The sequence below is a fragment of the Numenius arquata genome, chromosome 2 (assembly GCF_964106895.1).
Source record: "Numenius arquata chromosome 2, bNumArq3.hap1.1, whole genome shotgun sequence".
Lineage (NCBI taxonomy): Eukaryota > Metazoa > Chordata > Aves > Charadriiformes > Scolopacidae > Numenius > Numenius arquata.
In genome coordinates, this window is record NC_133577.1 from 70911780 (window position 1) to 70933303 (window position 21524).

General features: G+C 43.3%; 1 protein-coding gene across 1 annotated transcript in view; it reads left to right on the forward strand.

The window, feature by feature from the left end:
* Positions 1–21524, forward strand: part of TBXAS1 (thromboxane A synthase 1) — a 233858-nt gene that overhangs the window by 208682 nt on the left and 3652 nt on the right. The window contains exons 10-12 of the mRNA XM_074166688.1: positions 14951–15039; positions 17492–17629; positions 20779–20941. Coding sequence (XP_074022789.1) covers positions 14951–15039; positions 17492–17629; positions 20779–20941 — 390 coding nt within the window. The remainder of the gene's footprint in view (positions 1–14950; positions 15040–17491; positions 17630–20778; positions 20942–21524) is intronic.

Below are 21524 nucleotides of genomic sequence, written 5' to 3' on the forward strand. Positions count from 1 at the left end.
TCTCTGTTGAAATCCAGAGGCCCTATGAAAAGGTAGGGAAGGTCAAATGTACAGCACAAACCATGAGAAATCCCTTGTTGTTCCTCCAGTCCTGACTCTATGCTCTTCTGGAGGGCAGTTTGCCTAAATCTAATCCAGTTGTGTTTGCAGTTATGCCTGCTACTGCTAGAAGTCTACCAAATGCACCTTTCAGAGACATCCCAGGCTATCTGCTGGAGAAGTTTTATTGCTGCTTCCCAAGCTGTGGTGAGATTAAACAGCCACTTCTGTGGCGGCACCCACGGCTTGCAAATTCTCATCTGATGCCTTGGGCTCCAAATCAGCAAATGCTTAAACTCTTGCCTTACTTTAAGCTGCTGAGCCACTACGTGGAAAAGATTACACAGTCTCTGCTGCTGACAGTGATGCCTTCCTCACATGCTTCCCCCCAGCAGTGGCATGATATGTCTGCATTTGGGGAGACATGCTGTGAGGGGAAGGGAATAGGGCAGTTTTATTTGGGGCAGGTAGAGGGAAGACTGATGCTTCTTCTGCTAAGAGTGTCAGAAAATAGACATGTTCTTCACTCTTGTGCTGCTCTGCTGCAGACATTTTGCGAGCAGGAAAGGAAAGCGAAGGGGTTTTTTTGTTGGCATTTTGGCAAAGTATTTTCATGAGAACAGCTGCCCATTGAAGACATCTGTTTAAATTCCCAACCCAGGATAACAAGCAGATCTGGGCAAACGTTTGGGGCTGCATTTTTCCAGCAGGTTCGCTTACGTTTCGTACATGTGGTTCCAGGGACGAGTAACACATACCCTGAGCAGGGCTGGCCACTGCTTTCAGCTGAAACACGTGTTTTGTGTCCAGCGCATGGGAAGGAGATTGCGTTCCTGAGGAGCTCTTTTGAGGAGTGCTAAGTAAACAATAAATCTCTCCACAATGGAATTTATTCCGAGTGAATTATCAGGGCTAAAAAAATACTCTGTTGCTTTCAGCCCTTATCTTTGTTTACCATATCACCAAGGACAGTGACCTGCCTTAGTGCCCTAATACTGAACTGTCAGCAAGAGGGACAGGAAATGCTGCCTTCTCTATAGGCTCAGCATATAGGCTTAATGAGAAGAATAACATCTTAGCAGCGGTTGTTGGTTTTGCTCAGTTTGGTTCATTCTCTTTTGTTGTCTTACTTCAGCAAACCTAGATAATCTTAGAGAAAGGCCTTTGTGCCAAATTTCTGCACTCTGCAATTTGGTGACCTTCAGATATTTAAACATTATTAAAACCAAGTCAAGCTGACAAAAGAGCCTATATCCTTTTCATTTCCCATCGAGCCAAGCATGCTGCATCCTGTCTGGAGCCCAGCCGCAGGCAGCACTCTCTGAACATGAGCCATCTTTCAGCTCGAGCGAGGAGGGAACATGCTGACACCGAGCAGAGCACCAGCTTCATCCCTTACTGTGGTAACACCGGGTTCACATGAAGCCCCATTACTCCTGGGTCACCCAATTAATAACTCTCCGTAATGAAATAAAAAAATGCACAATGGAAAAAATAATCAAATAGGAAAGCACCGTCCAGGCTGGAGTAGAGATGTGCTGGTAGCGCCGCACTCGGTGGAACAGCGTTGCCTTGTCCTGACAGCATCCTTTCTGGATTTTGGGGAGTGCAGGACATGAGAGTGGCATGAGCCCAACTTCTGCACCCTGTCACTGGCTGAAGGAGCCCATCCTGGTGTCTCCTTGGGGAGCACTTTTGATGCAGCTGCTCTTCCAGGGTTCCCATAGCAGCAGCAGTTTCCCTGCACAGTTCCCTTCTCATAATTTGAAAGGGCAGAGGTGTGGGGAGCAGGAAGGATCCCTATGGATCCCCATCTCTGCTTGGGACCTAAGGGCATCATAGAAAGATAAACTTTGAAATCAGATCCCTTAAACTTCAAATTACAACTATTTTTTTCCATGCAAAGGTAGGCGAACAGTGAGTTTCTTTGCCTGTTTGTTGCTGGTGTGTGGGTGAGTGTGTAACTCCCATTACAACTTTTTTCCCCCAGTCATTGCACATCGTAAAGCAAAGCTTTAATGGCAGGTTAAGTTCCCTTCTTTATTTACACAGAAGGAATGTTTAAAATTTCTGTCCACAATTTTGTTGTCCATTCAAGATTTACCTTTATTTTATATAATATCAGTATTAACTGCCAAGATTTACATTATCCATGACTTAAAATTATTTTTTTTAAAAAAGTAGTGTAGTTACTGTTTGTACCATCTAACGATCACGCTTTGAACAGAAGCTTCATATGTTGCCTAACTCTCAGCATGTCAGTGGTATCCACACAATCTTATGATTAAGGTTTACTGGTCTTATTAAAAGTGCGGGAGGAGAGGAAGAGATTTTCCCAAATTCACTTAGAAAGCTGCGTCAGGACTTGACCTCCTGACTGCGAGCCCCATGGCTTTGCCACACAACGGCTACTCCCCGCGCTCCTCCTGCCCTCGCAATAATGTGCCTGGAATCTGACCCCGCATTTCCCGCTGTCACGTTGGTATCAGCTGGAGATAAATGAAGCCTTTTGTTAACTTGCTCCTTGCTTTGCAAGCTGCTTTTCTCTTCTGGTTTAAAGAAGAGGCAGTGGTGATGTGGCACTGAGGCAGAGCTACGTGCACGCACTGACTGTTAGCACAGTATTCATAATATACTGGCCGAAGCGTCTCTTATGGTAGAGATGAGACAAGACTCCATTATAAGGAACACAAAAGGGATTTTTCTATCAAGTCCACTGGAAGCAGGGAGCAAGCCGTCATCTTCCCTGGCTCTTCAGCTCCCAGCCTGTGTGGTACCAAGGAGCAAAAGTTGTGACGTGCATATGCAGAACGCAAAAAAAAAAAAGGCCTTCCCACATCCTGACCTAGATAAATAGGACTTGGAATGAATTTTCTGACTTCGCAGTACTGACACTTTGAATCTTCTGAAATTTAAAGACCTGATTTTTTTTTCAGTCATTTTTATACCATTTCAAATTGATGAATGTGTTACAGAAAATACACATGCATACATGTGTGCGCCCATGAAGAGAGGCCAAAAGTACTAATACCAATCTCTCTTACTGTGCCATAATGTGAAAGGCATGAGAAGCCAATGTGTTAGGAAAAGCAGTGGGTATGGACAAAAGTGCAAGATGTTCTGGCTCTTCTGAGCTGCATCACAAATGCCTTGGGAGCTAAGGCAGGGAAAAACATGAGGTTGCTCTAAGTTACGCTGGCAGAAGGCAGGGCCAAGTATGCAAGAAGTGCAAAAGGGAATCACATCCACTTGCTGTTTTTCCCAACATGTTTCTTACAAGAGGTGTAAATCAGGCAGAGTATGATCCCAAGTAACCTGCTTTCCAGAATCTTTTCCTTCATAATTGATCCAAACTCAATTTTTTTTCAGTGCTTCATAGGTATTACATGACTGGGACTACCAAGATGTTGCATGATGGTATTTAAACTAAAATTTGAAGAGCAGCAATGTGCCATTGGCTTTGTGATTATCCTGCTTGCTCACTAGAAAGAATTGTAGGTTTCTTTACAGGCATGGGAGTCAAAGAAATAATAAGCACCCTTCATCAGTCAGATAGTCGCTATTTATACATCAGGGTAGGTGTGGGAAACATGAAGTCCTGTTTTTTTCTGGTTTGTTTTTTTTTTTTTTCTTGCTGATTTTCATTTTTTTACTTCTTAATTAAATTTCTTCATTTAGAGTCACACAGCTGTCTGGGCTTCAGCCATAGATAAGTGGATCTGTGTGTGACAGCAGCCACCAAAATTTATCTTTCTTTTCCCCTCTCTCCCCCTCACTTCCTCCCTCTCTCCCACCGCCCAGTACCCAGCAAAAACAAAATGCTATATATAGACTCAGCACAGCTCCCCCCCTACACCCCAATTACTTTGCCTGCATGTTTCAATTTTGTTCTCTGACAAGCTTTGCCAAGGTACCAAGTTTGGCCTTTTCTGATCAGGTTGGATGCTTAATCCCCCAGGTCCCTCTAGCAACAACCCACCCACCACTGTAGCCCACAAAACACGTGCTGCAGAACCGTGGATACTCTGAGGGGCGGTGAACCATGGGGATCAGCGCATGCTTATGTGATGTTTATTCACGTGAAGTTCCTGGACTTGTAGGCTTTTTTTTTTGTTTTTTTAAAGGTCTGTGTGATTCAAGCCGAGCGCTAGCAGCAGATGGCCAAAGGGCAGGCAGGGATGGCCCATGGTGCTCTGTAAATGGAATATTACCAGCATCCTGCCTTTGCGCCGCAAGTCTCTGGGTATTTGTTTTGTATTCTCTGAAATCACTCAGCACTGAAGTCAGGTGTATAAACCAGGATCTCATCTTCCATTATTAAAACAAAAAACAACCAATAAAAAAAAAAGAAGGAAAAAGGTTTCCAGTTGAAAAGGTAAGACTGAAAACATGAATCCCGGTTCAGAAGCCAGAAGGCAAATGAAGTTCAAAATATTATTATTTGTCATAAATCTCATGTGTTTTCCAGCCAATTTCTAAGTATGTTGTGGCCTCGCTCGTAAAGTTTGAGCGATCGGGGTTGGTAATATTCTGAGTGTGCCTCTTGTGCATGTGACAAGGCCTTTAAAGGAAAAGCCTACAGCTGTGATCCATCTTTGTACTCTTGGAAAATGCTCCTGATCCCCGAATTAGCCCATGTATAGGTATCCACAGATCCTTGTGCCACAACTCATGGTAAAAAAGGCAAAGGATACTGTATCTTATTAGGTATGTTATATGGGCGAAATTGCTAGTGAACCCTGCAGACCACTATTGCTTATGCACTTTTCTGGCTTAGAAGTGCTCCTCTGTGCTGAATAATTCAACAAATGCATCGCTTTGTGGGTGCTGCCTTTGTGTCTCAGTGGCATCTGGATTGAGTGGCCTCCACATCAGGGCTGGCTCAAATCCAGGTGGGTACCACCATGTTGGGCAGGTTTTCCTGCATCTCCACACTGCACCCCAGAGCTTTTGTGACGGGATAGAGCAGGACAGAGCTTTGAAAACAAAGAATAAAGGATAAAATACTGAGTATTAAAGTAACGTGGCCATAAGTGAAATGTCAGCACAGAGGTGAGGTGTGGGGAATTGTAAAAATAAAGGTCTCCTTGGAAATAGGGCGAGGTAAATGGCGAGGTGGCCAGGAACTGAGACAGAAAAGGGTCAGGTTCAAGATGCAAAAATATCCTTGAGAAGCAAGAGAGAAAGAACAGCAAATTGGTCTTCACACCAGGATCATTGTGGGACTGTGAGGTAATAAATAAAGGCCAAAGCAGCTTACTCATAAAGCAGAAGAAATCATGAGCAATACTTTCCATTTGCCTTCCCTGTAAAGTCTTATATCATCCTAAAACATGCTAGAAATGACCTTGTTCAGATTACAAATGAATTCTGTATTTTCTCACTACTGACCCCGTGACTTCATCCTGCAGCTTTTCAAGTTGTGTTTTTTTTTCCCCTCGCTCCTGAGTGCTCACCAGGGTGAGTGATTCAGTATGAGCAGAGGGTCTCCTACCCATGACAGTACGCAGTGCCCCTCAAAATGGCTGTGCTTCCTGAGTCCGTCCTCAGCTAGTGCAGCTTGGTGCAGTTCCTCTGATTCTGTGATTCAAGTCTGTGCTAAAGGAGACCACGGAAGACGTGGCCTCCTGAATTTCATGCTGTTCTTTATAATCTCTTCTGCAATACGCTCCTTTAAACATCAGAAAGACCAGGTCTCGGGTCTCTTCTTCTCCCAGGTCTCTTCTTGTCTTCTCTTCAGTTTTTGTGGATCACTTGGACACTGATAATGGAAGAAGAATCCCAGATAGAAAATTAAAGTTTTGGTTTTCCTTCCTGGGATTAAGGACAGGAAGGCTCTCCTGGGGGAGGCCCCGGTGGAGTTTTTTCACTGGCCTTTTTTGATTGGAAACATTCCAACAATTTGGATACAGTTTGAGTGTCATTACAGAGGTCCAGTTGGCCCTCAAATAACCTACTGTGCCTATCAGTGTAATTGGGACCAAGTCATTGTGTGAAGTAAATCATAAACAGATGGACAGCCGTGCCATGCTGCTCTACAAAGGGTAGAGGAAAGCGAAGACACAAAGCAGCGCCAGAACATGACACCATGATGGCTTCACTAAATCTAAGCGTGAACAGGCTTAGGGAAATTTCTGTGTTCCCAGATGGAGAAGAGATAGAGTAAGGGAAGAAAGGGAAAGAAATCCTTGAATAGGCGCCTGCCAGGATTCGTCGCAGACAGCTTTATCTGAATATCTAGAGAGGTTTGTCATAGGATAGTGTCATGGTAGCAGACACCCCTGATCACAGCCAGCTCCCCACTGAGCTTGGGGTAGGGGGTTTTGGACTGTAATGTAGGGTTTTTTTAAAAAATATCCTCTTCATGCGTTGGAGGGAGAAAACAAAAAAGCTGTTTCAAGTGCTATCAAGTTTTTTCACATACCAATTGTAAATTGCTTTGTTGTACCCAGGGCAGTCAGCACTTTCCACAGGGAGCAGAAGAGGAAGAGGCATTGAATAGCTTTGGTCAGAAAAGAATTTTTTCCCCTTTCTTTCTCCATTTTTTGTGTTTTCAGCTAAAATGTGAGAATTTTCAACAGGAACAAACCTTTCCCTCGTGCCTTGTAGAAAGGCCACATGCTAAAATTTGGAGCTAGGACTAGACATGGCTTTTACCTGTAGATTTAACCTATATTAGCTAGGAGGTGCAGAATTCTACTGCAAGGAATTGGAGCTTTGAGACCAGAGAACCTTCTTTACTTTCTGTGCTTTTAGTACCATCAGTTTCTCAAGGGCAGGCTGAGCCCTGAGTTATGATCTTGGCAGCTAAATACAAACAAAGCTCCTTTTTGTTTAAGACATATTTAAGTGCCTTGCAACAGATTTCTTTCTGTTTTGGTCATTTTAAGTCTATGCATCCGGAGCAGTATTTGCCTGCTTGCTCACAGGAGTCCCACTGAGGCTGAAAAAAAAATCAGGCTACTTATGAAGGCTCAGGTTGGTGGGTGCTCAACTCTTAAGGTTGTGAATTGTTGACCTCAGTCTTCAGCACCTCTGCTGGCCCCTTGTGTACAGGGAGGGAGTATTTACCAGGAGCACCTCACACATGCATTTGGAAGATGACCAACTAATTAATGTTTGCTAAACGCTTCGTGAGCCTCAGGGGAAAAGCAACTATGGAAAGGCAAAGTTTTATTATTGTTGTACTGCACCTAATGTACATAAAATGTTTTCAAGGCATCAGGCACTACATAAATGTTGTATGGTATTAAAACTGACCTGCCCTTGTCGGAGCAAATAATAATTATGCAGAGTGATGGAAGAATCTTGCAGTTTCTTTGCTGTGAATGTTTGCCTGTTTACTAATTCAGAAAAGGTCTCATCCAGCGACTGCTGAAGCCAATGACTTAAGCAGCCACTGGCTCAAGCCCATATTTAAGTATCTGCAGAAGGGCGAATTACCGAAGTAATTTATTTTATGTAAAGCTCTGCTCTCCTCATAGGTTGGACCATGCTGTCTAGGGCATATTTCCTCAAACTCCAGGCCTGGGGCTGAGCCACCTCTCAGTCCATAAGACTGCCAAGCATATGAGGCCATAGGGATGAAGAACGACTGAAGAGGACCTCACTACATAGCCCATAAGATAGCCTCTATTTGTAGCATGAAAATTCATGCTGATGCCTTTTAATATAAACATAACGTGAGGAAATGAACATTTGATTAAACTAAACACACGGGCCTTTTATATGCAAGGCCCTAATTTAAAGCACTGTCACCTCCATACAGAAAATAGCAGCTGGAGCAGGAATGATTAAATTAAATCATCTGGTGCTTATGTGATACCATGAATGTCTGCTGAGAGGGGAAAAAAATCCCTCCTCTTTATTCCCATAGATCTGCAGCAACCACCAAGGGACACTTCTATAGCAGGAAGGATTAAGTCTCGCACAAACTTCAGTGCTTAATGTGCTTTGGACTGGTGACATGCCCTTCGGACAGACCTACCCCAGTTTTATAATTCTCTTTCTCAGCCTGTTGGGCCTCTGGCAGTCCTTTCTCCTGTTTAATTTCCTCCTTGCCTCCCTCCCACTGGGATCCTTCACCATTCAGCATTTCTGCCACCCAAGTAGAAATTTTGATTGTGTCAGACAAGTGTAGAAAAAGAGACTTTCGAGCCTCGGTGGGCTGAGGAGAGAACCGGGGGGGATTTCCTGGGAGCTGAGTGGTTTTTAAGGAGGCAAAAAACGGGCAGTGTCTGTGCCTCTGATGGGTTTAGCCTGCTACAATGCCCAGCCAGGGATTATATCACATCCCCAGATAGCTGGAGAGAGACACGCATTGCATACAGGTTGTGAGCCACCTCTGTAGAGGAGCTGCTCTTCCCCACCAAACCTAAGTAAAAAAAACCAAAAACTGAAATAGTATAACAATGGTACTTGTGTACCAAAAGCTGCCTGGCCGGGTGGGCACTATCAGCATGCTGGGGACTTGCCCCTTCCTTTGTGACAGCAGAGCACCCCAGGCACCCAGTCTCACTCCCAGTTACTTATTTGCTTTTCATTCAAGGGCACCCACTTCTCTTGGCACGGGAATCTGGGACTAGGTGCAGCTGACAAATTTATAAAACCAAGATTGAAACAGATTTTTTTTCTCCTTTCTTTTCATTTGTAGCTTGCCTTAAAAAGGATTTCCTTAGTGATTTTCTTCTCTTTTCCTGCCTTTTTTTGCCCAGATCTTCTACCTGATGGCATTCATTCTGTTCTTGCTGATCACCATGTGTCAGTAGTAATGTAGGTGGAAGAGAATTTCTGACTGTTTTGGTTGCAGCTTTTTTGTTTATCTGTTTGGTTTTGGGACACTGTTCAGTTTCAGGAAGTATTTTTATCTCACAGAAGTTTCCTTGCGAGCAGTGATGCTATGAAGACCTTGTTTTAGCACTGCAAAAGCTACTGGAGGTAGTGCAGGTCTGTCTTCTGTCAGGAGCTAAAGTCTTTGATTCAAAAAGCAAAGTAACATTAAAGAGAGTCGACATTGGTGTAACATTATACTTTCTGGCTCTTTCCCCAGTACTATTGGGTACATACTTAGAACCGCATTTTCCTCTTCCCTTACACTGATACAACCCCAGGGAGCTGCGTGGATTTGCACCAACGTCACGGAGGGAATTTGGCTGCAAGGTCTGTGTGTAATGTGGTTATCAGTGTGTAACTGGTGCACCAGCCTTTCCCACCACCTCTGAACTTGGCCTGCGAATCGGCACCTGCCTCCGCCTGTGTTCACACAACTTGCGGGGCGATGGACCAGGCAAGAGGGGAACGTGACGGGTGGAGTTAGAGGAGGTGTGAGGGTGAGTGGCAGGTGATTGGAACAGAAAGCTGTAATACTAAATTTATTTGGCACGCACAGTCTTTAGGAGGAATCGGGAGGAGTTTGTTGGAGTTATCTGAAGCACTGAGTCCTGCTGCAGCTTGGGAAGTGCCTCAATGAGCAAAGTAACTCTCCCAAGTCCAGTGAGCATCCACCAAGGGCAGGGGTGAGAGCCTGGATGCTGCATTTCCATTTAAATGACAACCCAAGCAGATGAGAGAGGTGGAAGGTGGAATAAAGAAATAAAGGGAAGGCTTGGGAGTACGTGTTTTGGATAGCCTTTGTTTGCTTCTGGGGAAAGAGGCATGAGGAGATGGAACTGAGGACTTACTTTAATGTTTATTTCTGAGAAGATTCCAGAGGAGAGGTTCTAGGCAGCTGAGGGAGCCTCCTGCTACTGCATATTAATCTGGAAAACAGGGTTGTTGTCCTATTTTTTGTTCCTGAACCTTGTTCTTAGTTCTATAGTCAAGAACTTGATATTTTGCTAGAAGAAACCCTTCTGTAGGCCTCTGGAAATGCCACTGGAAATGTTCAACTGACACTTGGTTATTTTAGATAGGCTCTTCTTTATCTTAAAGCAGTGCCTCTTAAAGCAACACTTTCTGTCCTGACCTGCCTTCTGAGATGACTGGGACTCAGGGGCTTCAGGGTCCTGTTTCCCCAGTGGCAAGGACTGGTTCTGCCTGGTGCCATGCCCCAGAGAGACATCTCACTTGGCAGGTACAGGCTGGACTGCAGACAGCAGAGAGAGATATTTTGCAATAAGTGTTACATGAGGACTGCCTTAAGCATTTTTCAGTGTTTGGTCTATGTTCCGAGGATAAAGCCAAGAAATTTTACTTCATCAACTTTGTCCCTATTTTAGGGGGCATTGTAGGGAAGTTTTAGTTTGGTGCTTTGCAGGTATTGATGTGGAAGTGGTAAAACACAAGGTAAGCTTTCTTTAAGCAAGTTAAAGATAGGTGCCTGTTGAACCACTTCACCTCTTTTTATCATTGATCTGCATTTTGATCTGTCTCTAACCTTTCCTTTCTTGATATGGTTATTAGTAAGGTTGTCGTGGGACAACCCTAATGACATAGTATTCTTGCCTTTTTTCCCACTCTCCTGGGCTGAGTGTGGCCCACAGAATCTAGTTTTGTTAGGGGACGAGCAGCTCCTAGAGGTGACCAAAGAGATTCTTTGGTACATCAGCAGCTTTTGAACCATTTGATCAAGAAACATTATTGACCTTTTCGTGAATCCTAGCTATGGCTATGGTTTAAATAGTTCTTTTGGCAATTTGAAAGGGGAAGTTGGTGAGAGTCACTGGGGATGATGCTGGCTTGTTTTTGACTCACCACCTCCTATCCTATCAATATCCAAAGCCTACATTTTGGGGGAGAGCTGATGTGGGCTGTGTAGCTATGCCTACACAGATCACTCATGGATCTGCATCTGTACTTAAGTAGGTCTGCACGTCATCTCTTTGAATGGACTTTGTCACAGTCACACCTGCCCATCAGGCATTTGATTTGGATTGCAATTTCTTAGAAACCGCAGCCGGTTCAGTCTCAGGCCATGACTCAGCAGCGCTAGTTATGAGGAATGTGGTCTCTGCAGCCTTCGCTGCTTCCAAATTGATTTCAGGTGCACGTCACACTCTGTCAGCTACACAAAATTTTCTCTGATTTTTTTTCATTTCTGGCTGCTGAGCACTACCAGACCATGACCAAGAGGATAAGTGGAATTCTCTTATTCACTGATGTGTACTTGGATTACCATTCCCAAAACAGAGGTGGTAGAGGAGGATATGTTCCTCATTCGCCAGCTACTTTGGGGAAAAGTTAGTATCTCGTCTTAAACTGTCGCTCAAGATGGGTTCATGCTGGACGTTGTATGGAAGCAACTGAGGTGCAGGCATATGTTCCCTTCTGCTGACTTGGCTGTGGTGACGCTAACCACAGCCAGCAAAGAGGAGCGAGCAACTGGGAACAGTAACATCTCAAACTGCAGCAGAAAGATTGGCCAGACCTCTCCTGTCAGCACTTGGATTCCCTTGATGTTCATTGAGGAATTAAAAGTTAACTGAGGGTGGTGGCAAAAAATAGATTTGCCTGCCTAGAAAATGCTAAAGCCAATATACTAAAAAGCAGAGGTGGATCTGAAGGCAGTTATCTCTCTTGGAATTTATATGGGGATTAACACACACATCATCCTTGTAGCACACAGGCAATTTTATAATCAGTGCTGGTATTTCACCTCAGGGTACTCCATGGGGTGAAGAATTAATTTCTGACCTTTTTCTAAGGAATCAAGGCCTGGGATTTATTGTCAGTCATAAAGAAGAGTTTTCAGCCAAACTGGATGCTTTCTGGACCCCAGAAGTGATTGAATGGTCTGGGATGGGTGAGAGTGTACCACCACACCTCCAGAAATGAAACTGAGGAAGCATGCACACAGCGAAATGCCTTAGGATGTTACATGGCCATTTCGCTTCCACGTCAACACAAAAAGATATTACAAGGTTGTTCAAAACATAAGATAAACTGCAGTGCAAAGCACTGGCACTGGCTGCAAGATTAAAATATAGGTTATTTTATTACATGCAATGTGGTCCCTCCTTTCCCCCCTCTACTTGTTACAGAAAGGAATCTCTTTCTTAATTAAAAAAACCCACCCAGTCTTCAATATGAGGCAACATAGACATTTTTGCAGGGGGTTTAAGTGGCATCTTTGCACATCACCACCCCCCACCCAGCAAACCTGTCAGCAGTTGAAAGATATAAATAGGGATATTTAGGGAGAAAAGCATATTTAAGTTCCTTTGAAATGTGCTTGGCTAGAGGAATATTTTGAAGAGAGGGAGTGGAAAAACAAATGGAAAATATTTTCTTTGAAAGGAAAAAAAAAAGCAGCAAAACTGTCCTTCCTAAACAGAGACGCTTGGCTGGTGTGTACTTTACGCAGCCCTGGGTCAGACCTTGCAAACAACTACTAAATTAGGTCCAGCTACTTTGATGCTAAAAGCATGGATGTGCCAATAATTAAGTTGCATTAGATGTAGGAAATGACTGATGCGTCTGCCATGCTCACGATAGCAGAGTTCACTGTGCTGCCATTTGACCGACCCCTTTTGTCTTTATGTAAGCAAAAGAAATTTTCTTCTAAGGTAAATCAGCTGGTTTTGCACCTTTGTTTTGTTTTCTGAACTGCTAATCCCCTGAAGGTATAGAAGCTATTTGAAAGAGCAAATCAAAGCTCCCATAATTTAGTGTTATATTATTTGTTGATGTATGCTTTGATTTAGTGGCTACTTATTATATCAGGTTACCATATAATTATCTTAATTATTGACTCCAGAAGTAAGAAGAGGGATTATGAGAGAGACAGGAAGGCCCAGTGGAAAGAGCATGGCTCAGAGAATCGAACACATCACGGTGTGCTCTTGGCTCCACCACTCATTTACTCTGAGCCTGAACTCTTCCCTCAGCCAGCCCGGCCATGAAATCAGGAGGGATCGCAGGGACAGGACTCGGATGCTGACCTAAGATTCAAAGAGATGCAGGAGAGCAATATAAAAAGGATAGAGAAAAGGTCTGAAGGAGAGGTGTAAAATTAGTTTAAAAAAAATGAATACAGACCACAGTATGTGTTTGCGTCAGTGTGGAACACCTATGCGGTCATGGAGAAGGGTAGTTTTGCCACCATGGCCTGAAATTGGAGTCTGATCATAGTTCATTTCCAGCTTCTGCTATTGATTTCCCATGCGAAATCACGTAACCCTCAAATCCCTTTCTGCAAAACAAGGGTGCTAAAAATCATCCTCCCATCTTTGGTTTCAGTTATTCAAATTATACAGCTCTTTGCACAGCCTTCAGCCATGGTTCTCATGACATTGCTGCCATTTGTGTCGTTTAGTCTCCTTTGTCTGATAACCATCAAGCAAAGCCAAAGGTTTGCGTTGGTAGGCACTACTGCAATATAAAAGCAACACTGAAAGGCAGTCAGTGCAGTCTATACTTCCTGTATTGGTAATATTTGACATATACTGACAAAATACTTCATCTGTTGACAAGCTGAGTTGCATCTTTTTCCCTAAGAGAGGAGCAGACACACTGGTTTTGCTCAGCCTGTGCAAATTACTTTCTCTGCTTTTGCTTTTCTTTCTTGAGCCAAAAAATGGAGATAATAGAATGTATCTATTTCCTTCCCAGAAAAGATCAGTTAATGTGAAATGGTGCATGGTGGCTTAGTGCTGAATAAGTGGGATACCCTAATCCAGCAAGGTATCCTCGTTCTATTGTGTGCCTTTTCTGCATACCATCTGGAGTTGTTCTCTGCTTAGTATTTTCAGTATGTACCATATGTTTTTGCATGAAAATTCAATAAAATATGCATTATACATGAAAAGTGCTGTAGTAAATAAAGGAAGGATGGAATCCAGTCCCCTTTGTGAACGGCAGGGGCCCCAAATCTTCATAAAAGGTTTAGTCTAGTCTGACGTCTGTGCTTTTCTCCAATTTACTCCGTGTCCGTCTTTAGGAGATGCTCTAATTTAAAACAAAACTCTGCTTTCCTGATGAGGTTGTTAGATGTACTTTGGCTGCCCTCTGCTGAGAGCCCTGAATAAGACAGGGAAAATGTCCTTTTTCCGAGGAAGGTAACAGTGGAAGAAATTGTCCATTTGTCCGTGCTCTGAGTTGTGTCACTGCTGCTGGTGGCCATCCATGGTTTGGTGTCTCTCTCTGTTTGCTGCTTGTCAGAGGGAAAAGTCTGCTGAGGTGCAGCCCTGTTTGGGTTTTATCACCCACCATTCATTGTCAAGAGGCAGGTGGTTTTGTAGATTTATGAAAATGTGGGCTCAAGTATTACCCACTATGCAAAATAAAGAAGCGTTGCACAAGGGATGGCCACGGGAGGAAATGGGCTTTTCTCCCCAGGCACTATTGCAATCCTGATCCTGCCGGGTGGGATTTGAGCCGTACCTCAGCCCCCTCTGCTCGACAAGAGCAATTTGCAGCTGCATGCCATTCCTCATCGGGGTGCCGGTTTCTTCAGGTGCTGTCTCCCACCCCTCCGCAGACATCACAGCACTAGCACTTAGCTTTATTTCTGGAACTGGGAAAGGGCAAAGGGTTTGCTCCAACAGGAATAACTGAAGGACTTGCTGTTTCTTGTTAACATAGGTGCTCCTGGTCTGCCACACTCTTTTCGTTGAGAAAAAACAAGGGTCCTGTGCAGATTTTAGTCCATGTATAAAACAATAGCTCTTGTTGTAGCTATTAATGCGCTCTGTAATGCCCTGTTTTTAATACTTCCTAGCAAGTTGATTTATTATTGTATCTTCAGCTGGGCTGTGGACCAAAGTGTTTTGACGATGAAAGGAATGTTATACACACATTTAATTACTGCCCACATTTTTGTATAATTTTATCATTTACTGTTTTAGATGAGACATCTAGTTCTTCTACAGGAAAAAAAACCGGTAAAAAATAGATGATATAAAAGCCAATCTGAGATGAGTTTGGCACTTAAATGTGAGAAAATGTAATTGTTCCTTTCTTTCTGCCTCTTCAGATGGTCCCTGATTACCAAAATGTACAAGAACTCCCTTATCTGGACATGGTGATTGCAGAAACATTGCGCATGTACCCACCTGCATTCAGGTATCTTTTTTTTTTCTCCTCTTCTGATTCCACAGGGTATATCCCTAGCTCTATAAAATGGTAATCTGCTGTTGGAAGACCAATGTGCCCTTGGTCTCTGTGCCAACATCAATACTGCTTGTGCATTTGAAAGATATTATGTGGCCTTTTGAAGGAAAACTGGCTAATAATGCTATTTCTAAAGCAGTTTTTTGCAACAGTTTGGCCAGGATTGCTTCTTCACCATTCCTCACATCCTCCAAGGTTAGAGGATGGAGTTATTTTGCAGCAGGACTGGCCTTAGGAAGCCAGATGCTGCTGGTTCTCTATGCCTTGGTCTTTGGGGATACGGAGCAAAGACCTACCCTAGCCTGCTGGCTGGTGGAGAAGTTACCCTGCTGGGCATCAAGGCCCTGATCTGTGGTAGGGTTGCACACTCAGAAAGCTGTATTTTACATGTGTGTTTAGCTTGAACTACCAATTTGCACTTAGTACTATGTTATACTGATATAGCTAAGTTAATGGATACATCCATTAAATTTTGAAATTTTGTCCCCAATTCACTCAAGGCTAATTTTACTAAGTTATACCAATGAATTGAAAACAAGGGGAAAAGAAATTAGAAACTGTGTGATTGTCAAATTTCCAGGTTTTCACAAGCATAAATGCAAATGTTAAGAATGGAACTTTTCAAAGTGGTCAGCCTGTCGCACTGCTTCTCGTGAAGCCGGGGGAAACATTTAGATGATTGGAAAGGAGCCAAAGCTGAGCTTGCTGTGAGAGCCTTTGAAAAATTTACCCCATGACTGCAAGCACCTTAAAATATAAAAAAAAAAGCTTAAAATCATATTCTCTTTTATATGTTCACAAAGATTGGAAGCCAAGATTTTTCCATGGACTTCTGCAGAATTGTTCAGAGAGTAAATGTCAAAGATGCTTGCCTCTGGATGAGATCACTGGGCTTTACTATGTTTTACATGGTATACAATTGGAAATTGTTTTGCCAGTTAAAGCGTCAGGGATCTTTGAGTTTCAGCTGAAACACTGGGAAACAATCAATGTTTGTCAGATGGGAAACAGAATGAGAATGGAGCAAAGTTGTTCCCAAGTTTCGGTTGGCATTGTCAGTGGTGTTTATTGATCTGGCTTTTACTCTGATGGATGTGGAATGGATAGGACAGCCCGGTGCCTCGGAAAGATGCTAATTGCCTATGACAAGGATCATGCTGAGTTAGGGGAAAATTCAGTAGCAGCCAAGCTTGTTATACAATGAGTTGTTTCTTTAGAAAAATGAACTTACTAGCAGGAGAACTTTCTTTCCCAGAACTTGTTTCCACTATCACCAAATTCAGGTAAGGATAAGAAGGATGCCTTGTCAATATGTTTTTTAGGATGCCAGTGTTTTGTTCCAGGTTTGGAGCCTTGGTTATTTATTTGTCTGTGAGAGAGAGACGGGTGACAGTGAGGAAAGAATGTGTTCCTATAATGATACCACACTGACAGCCCTGAAATGAAAATCTTTGTTCAACATTTTAGGCACAGGGCAGGGAGCAGGAAAAGGAGCTTCTGCACTTTGTCTTGCCCCTGTGCTCCCAGCTGGTTCCCGGGGAATAGTTACTGGGCTGAGATAGCTGGGCACCTGCCTGGGCCTGGGCTGGTGTGGGGTCTGTAGCGACCACCCAAGCACCAAAAGATCTAGATCAGGATCTGCCACCACACATGCACACCCACACACCAATTTTTTACAAGGTTTACAGACCAAAGCTCGACTCTGGCAGTTGGCTTTTCTCAGTCTTCTTGTCACGATGAGGTTTCTAAGGACAGTCCTACTTTGTCACCTGTCACCACAAGGTGGGAGGAAACTGGGAAGTTTTGCTGCTAACGTCATGTCTATCTTTGATGAGTGTATGCGAAATGCAGTTTTCCAAGGCTTGTGAATTGGTTGTATTTTTGTAGCAGCAGCAGAACATTTAGCCCTATTATTAAAACCATCCCTTGATAAGTTTCAGGTGCTGTCCCAATGGGGGGGAGCTTCTCAAGTAAACAAGCTCAAAACTACATTTGATGTCATTTTTTCCTGAAAGCAAACCAGCATACTCTTTCTACCTGTTACTAGAGATGACTGACACCTTTCATCTGCAGTTTTCATAAAAAACAAGTCTAAAACCAACATTAACAGCAAAATTGCATCTTAACAGTTAACCTTTTGGAAAACTGTAAGCAACCAGAAACGCTTTACTGTGAAAAGGGCAAAAGTTAGCCAGCTGGGTTGGAGCTGTGTGCTTCTAGGTGGAGATGACTGTAACCTGAGAGGGCACAAGCAACATCAACAGTTGCTGTATTTATCTACTGGGAAAGTGTTACTCCCAAATTGCGGGGCCAGTCCGGCTGAAGAGATTGACCTTTATGGTTCCCTCCTGCTGTGTTTTTACCTTTATTAATCATCTGGGATACATGACACTTACTGTTGCAGGTTCACTCGGGAAGCAGCTAAAGACTGCGTAGTGCTGGGGCAGCGTATTCCAGCCGGGGCTGTCATTGAAACTGCAGTTGGACATCTCCACCACAACCCTGAGTTCTGGCCAGAGCCTGAGAAGTTCATTCCTGAGAGGTATGTGGAGTAACACTTTCCATTCTTAGGTTGAAGCCCTTATTTGGGCCCGATCAAAGCCCTGCCTTAAATGCTGTTTCACGCATTAAGGTGGGCGCAGGACCTCAGCCTGTCCAGTGGAGATCCTGCTGCTCCTTCACAGCCATTGTCACTTACTATTCACCTGAAGCAGTATTTTCACCAAGAGGAGCACAGTGTAATTTAGATCATAAAAATATGTTACTTCTACCAAATTAGACAAGTGGTAAAAGTGGCAGATCCCACAGAAGGTGCAAGGTTTGGTCAAGGTTGAAATGTGGCGCGGATTTTCAGACCTGTTTCCAAATCAGATGCTGCAAATAGTGTGGCCTCTGGATGCAGAAATTCTAAAGTGAGATGGTATATTCACAGCATGGGAGTAGCCAGGAAATTCATCCAGCTTCTGGCTGGTTTATATCAGCCTTTTCACCTGAGATCTTGTGATGGTGCAGGTACACCCTGAGTGGGGAACCTATCCCAACTCCCACTGGGAATTTGCTCTCCATCCATAAGTTAGGATCCTGGGTTCTTAGCTCTGCTTGGCAAGACATGTTTTCACATGGAGCATTTATTCTCATCGACTCTGGGGGGCACTGTCAGGTTGTGTTTGGGTACCCTGCCCTATCTTATAGATGCTGAGTTGAGCTTACAGGAAGAATTTGAGCTGATGTGGTGCTGTGTGGAAGCACAATTTAGTTTTGTGGGCAGCTATATTTTAAGCTGTTCTGTGGGCAGCTGCATTTTAAGCTACCACCATGTTGAAAAGTCTACTAAGAAAAAAAGCGTGTGCTCCACAAACAACTGGGCGTGATGCAGGCAGACCAGAACCATCTTTGCCAGTAGGACTGTTGTGTTTGTGTGTGGTGTAGGTGGGTTTGCCCAATGCTCCTCCTGGAGCAAATCTTGGCAGATGCTCTATCAGGTACCTTAGGCTATGAAGAAGAGCAATGCCAGAGTTAGAGAAGCCCAGAGCTTTTGTTGGGGAGGAATCTTAGCAATAAGTGGATGTCTGGGGTGGTTTTTTAGCAACACTTATGTAGAAATGCTCTCTTAATTGTTTATTCACCACTTTAACAGTAGTACAAAAGCACATAACAGGGTAAAATGGATAGTGGGGGCTGCGGTTCTCTTGACTCATACAGTGCTGTTTGTTATGAATCTGAGATGAATTCCCTTTTAAAATTTCCCCAAGGAATAAAACATAACACTCTCCTCATCTTGTATCAGTTGGTAATGTTCGTAAGAATTATAAAATAAGAGTTTAACAAAAAATAAATTAATCCAGCTACAGCCTTTTATCCCCTAATATTTTGTTGTGAAATCTACCTCAGGAATAATACAAGGAAGACTTTAAATTTACCAGAGTGATATATGGGGGTGAGCAAGGCAAGAATTGCATTAAGCTGTTTGCATGGGATATGCAACTGTGCTCGTTACATGAGTTAATGGGCCTTCAGTCCCAAATTACGGGCTTCTATAGTACTTTCTGCAGTAGTATCCCAATCTTATTTAGGATATCTAAGCATGGGGATGGGGTTAGAAGAAATACAAAATCATAGAATTATAGAGTGGTTTGGGTTGGAAGGGACTTGTAAGAGACCAACATTGAGTAGAGATCATCAAGTTCCAACACCTCCCACTAGAGCAGATTGCTCAAAGCCCCATCCAGCCTGGCCTTGAACACCTCCAGAGACGGGGCATCCACAATGTGTCTGGGCAACCTGTTCCAGTGCCTCACCACCCCCATAGTAAAGAATTTCTTCCTAATATCTAATATAAATCTCCCCTTTTTCAGTTTAAAACCATTTCCCCTCATCCTATCACTACACTCTCTGATAAAGAGTCCCTCCTCATGTCTCCTGTAGGCCCCCTTTAGGTACTGGAAGGTGGAAATATTATTTTTTTCAAACCTCAAAATAGCCTGTATTGCACCTCTTCTGCATGAGTTCTCTGGGGCCTTAGTAGTTTAAAATTTTTGCAAACTTTACCCAAATAGATGAGAGATTTTCCTTCTATCTCCTGTAGATGAAGGACAGAACCTTTATCCACATACGGAACTATAAAAATAGTTCTATAGTACCAGAACAGCTACAAATAACCTACAACATGGGAGGACTATGTAGATTTCCAGGGTAATGACTTCACTGTAAAAGTTGCTTGTTTTAAGTCACTCTGATCAGTGACTCAGCATGAGCCTCACCTCATTGATTATGCATTGGCCCTAATAACTTGTACTGACTCAGACTCTGTACTCTTGTCTGTACATACTCTGTCCGGTATACATCCATCTTTGCAGATGTTGGCAAACAGATTTTAATTTTTTTCTTTTGGACTGCTGTTCAAATAGGAATTTTGTTTCCTTCCTTGTGGGGGGAAAAAAAAAAAAAAAAGAAAGAAAAAAAAGAAGGAAAAAAAGGCTAATTTCTGATGGGTTGATCAAGTATTTTAAAGGTAGCTAGATGATGCAGATCTGCATACGGTCTGCCATATTAATCAGTCTTTCCAATTGGACTGAGATACTTCAGCTCTAAGAACAGAACTGTTTGCGATTTCAATGCTTCCTAACTGGGAACCTGGTCTCTTTGGACCATGAGCAGAAAGAAGGGCTGTACTGAATTGTCATAACTGTCTTCCGTGGCCTGTCCAACCCCATGAGATTTCTTCTCCTCTTGCAAACTTCAAAGAGAAATTCCCATTGATCTGCATCTGCAGTGCACAGCAGGGAAGCGCTGTTGCTAATTCTATCTAGTTCACATCGCAGCCTGTTACTTTCCTCTGAGCTGTAATATCATATATGCAAAGGTTTACACAGCTAGCATGTCTGCACCTGAAGTTACCATTCTTTTGAATGTGGTCATCAAATGGAGGCAATTCATTAAAGATAGATTGGAAGTAATACTAATGTCTGTCTGTCCTCTCCTGGAGTCACCAGCTGACAAAGGCTATGGCAATAAGACAATAATCTGTATACTTAAGGGTGTCAGCCCCATCAGGACATAATCTGCCAGTAGTACCCCTGACCTGTCCATTAAGACCAATTGAAACAACCACCTTTTGAGAAGTAGATGAAAAACACAGAATCAGGAGCAAAAAGCATTTCTTGACCCGCTTTCCCTCTCTGCACCTTCTAGATTTACAGAGGAGGCCAAGAAGGAACGACATCCCTTTGCATACATGCCCTTTGGGGCAGGACCCCGTGGCTGCATTGGCATGAAAATGGGTTTGCTGGAGACAAAAATGACTCTGCTGAGGATTTTGCAGAAGTTTCAATTTAAGACCTGCCCAGAGACTGAGGTTTGTACATTCAGAGGCTTAAAGGCCACACTTGTCAGCTTCAGGGAGTTGACAGTGTCCCCTAGGACAGGACGACTGACTTGCCTTTGTGACTTTCTCTTCGTTTGGGAAAACTGCTAGAACCACCTATATAATAAGAAGGGATTAGAGGCCCAGACCGCATGTTTTAATCAAAATGTGATTTAACCTTTATGATTTTTTCCAACAAAACAAACAGTTACAAAGCCCTGCCTTAGTGGAGAGCAGTGTAGCAACACCACAGTCAAAATACCCTTGACAGGGTAAGAATGGGTGTACATCTTTCATGGGATCTGAGTCCTTTAGTATATGCCTATTGCTATATACATTGCACCTGGCACTTACTCAGCAGCTCTAGAGTTTACAGAGTTAATTTCTTTCTGTTCAGATCTGTAGTATACCTGGGCAACCACTGCCTCAGCCTCTGGCTGTAAATTCTATTTAATATTATACTACCACTGCTGACTGTAAAACAAGTGCTTTACAGCTCCCACAGTAATCTTGGTATGAATTGTTCCCCCAGCAAAAATGTCTGTCTGTATGTGGTGGTGTTATACACGCATAA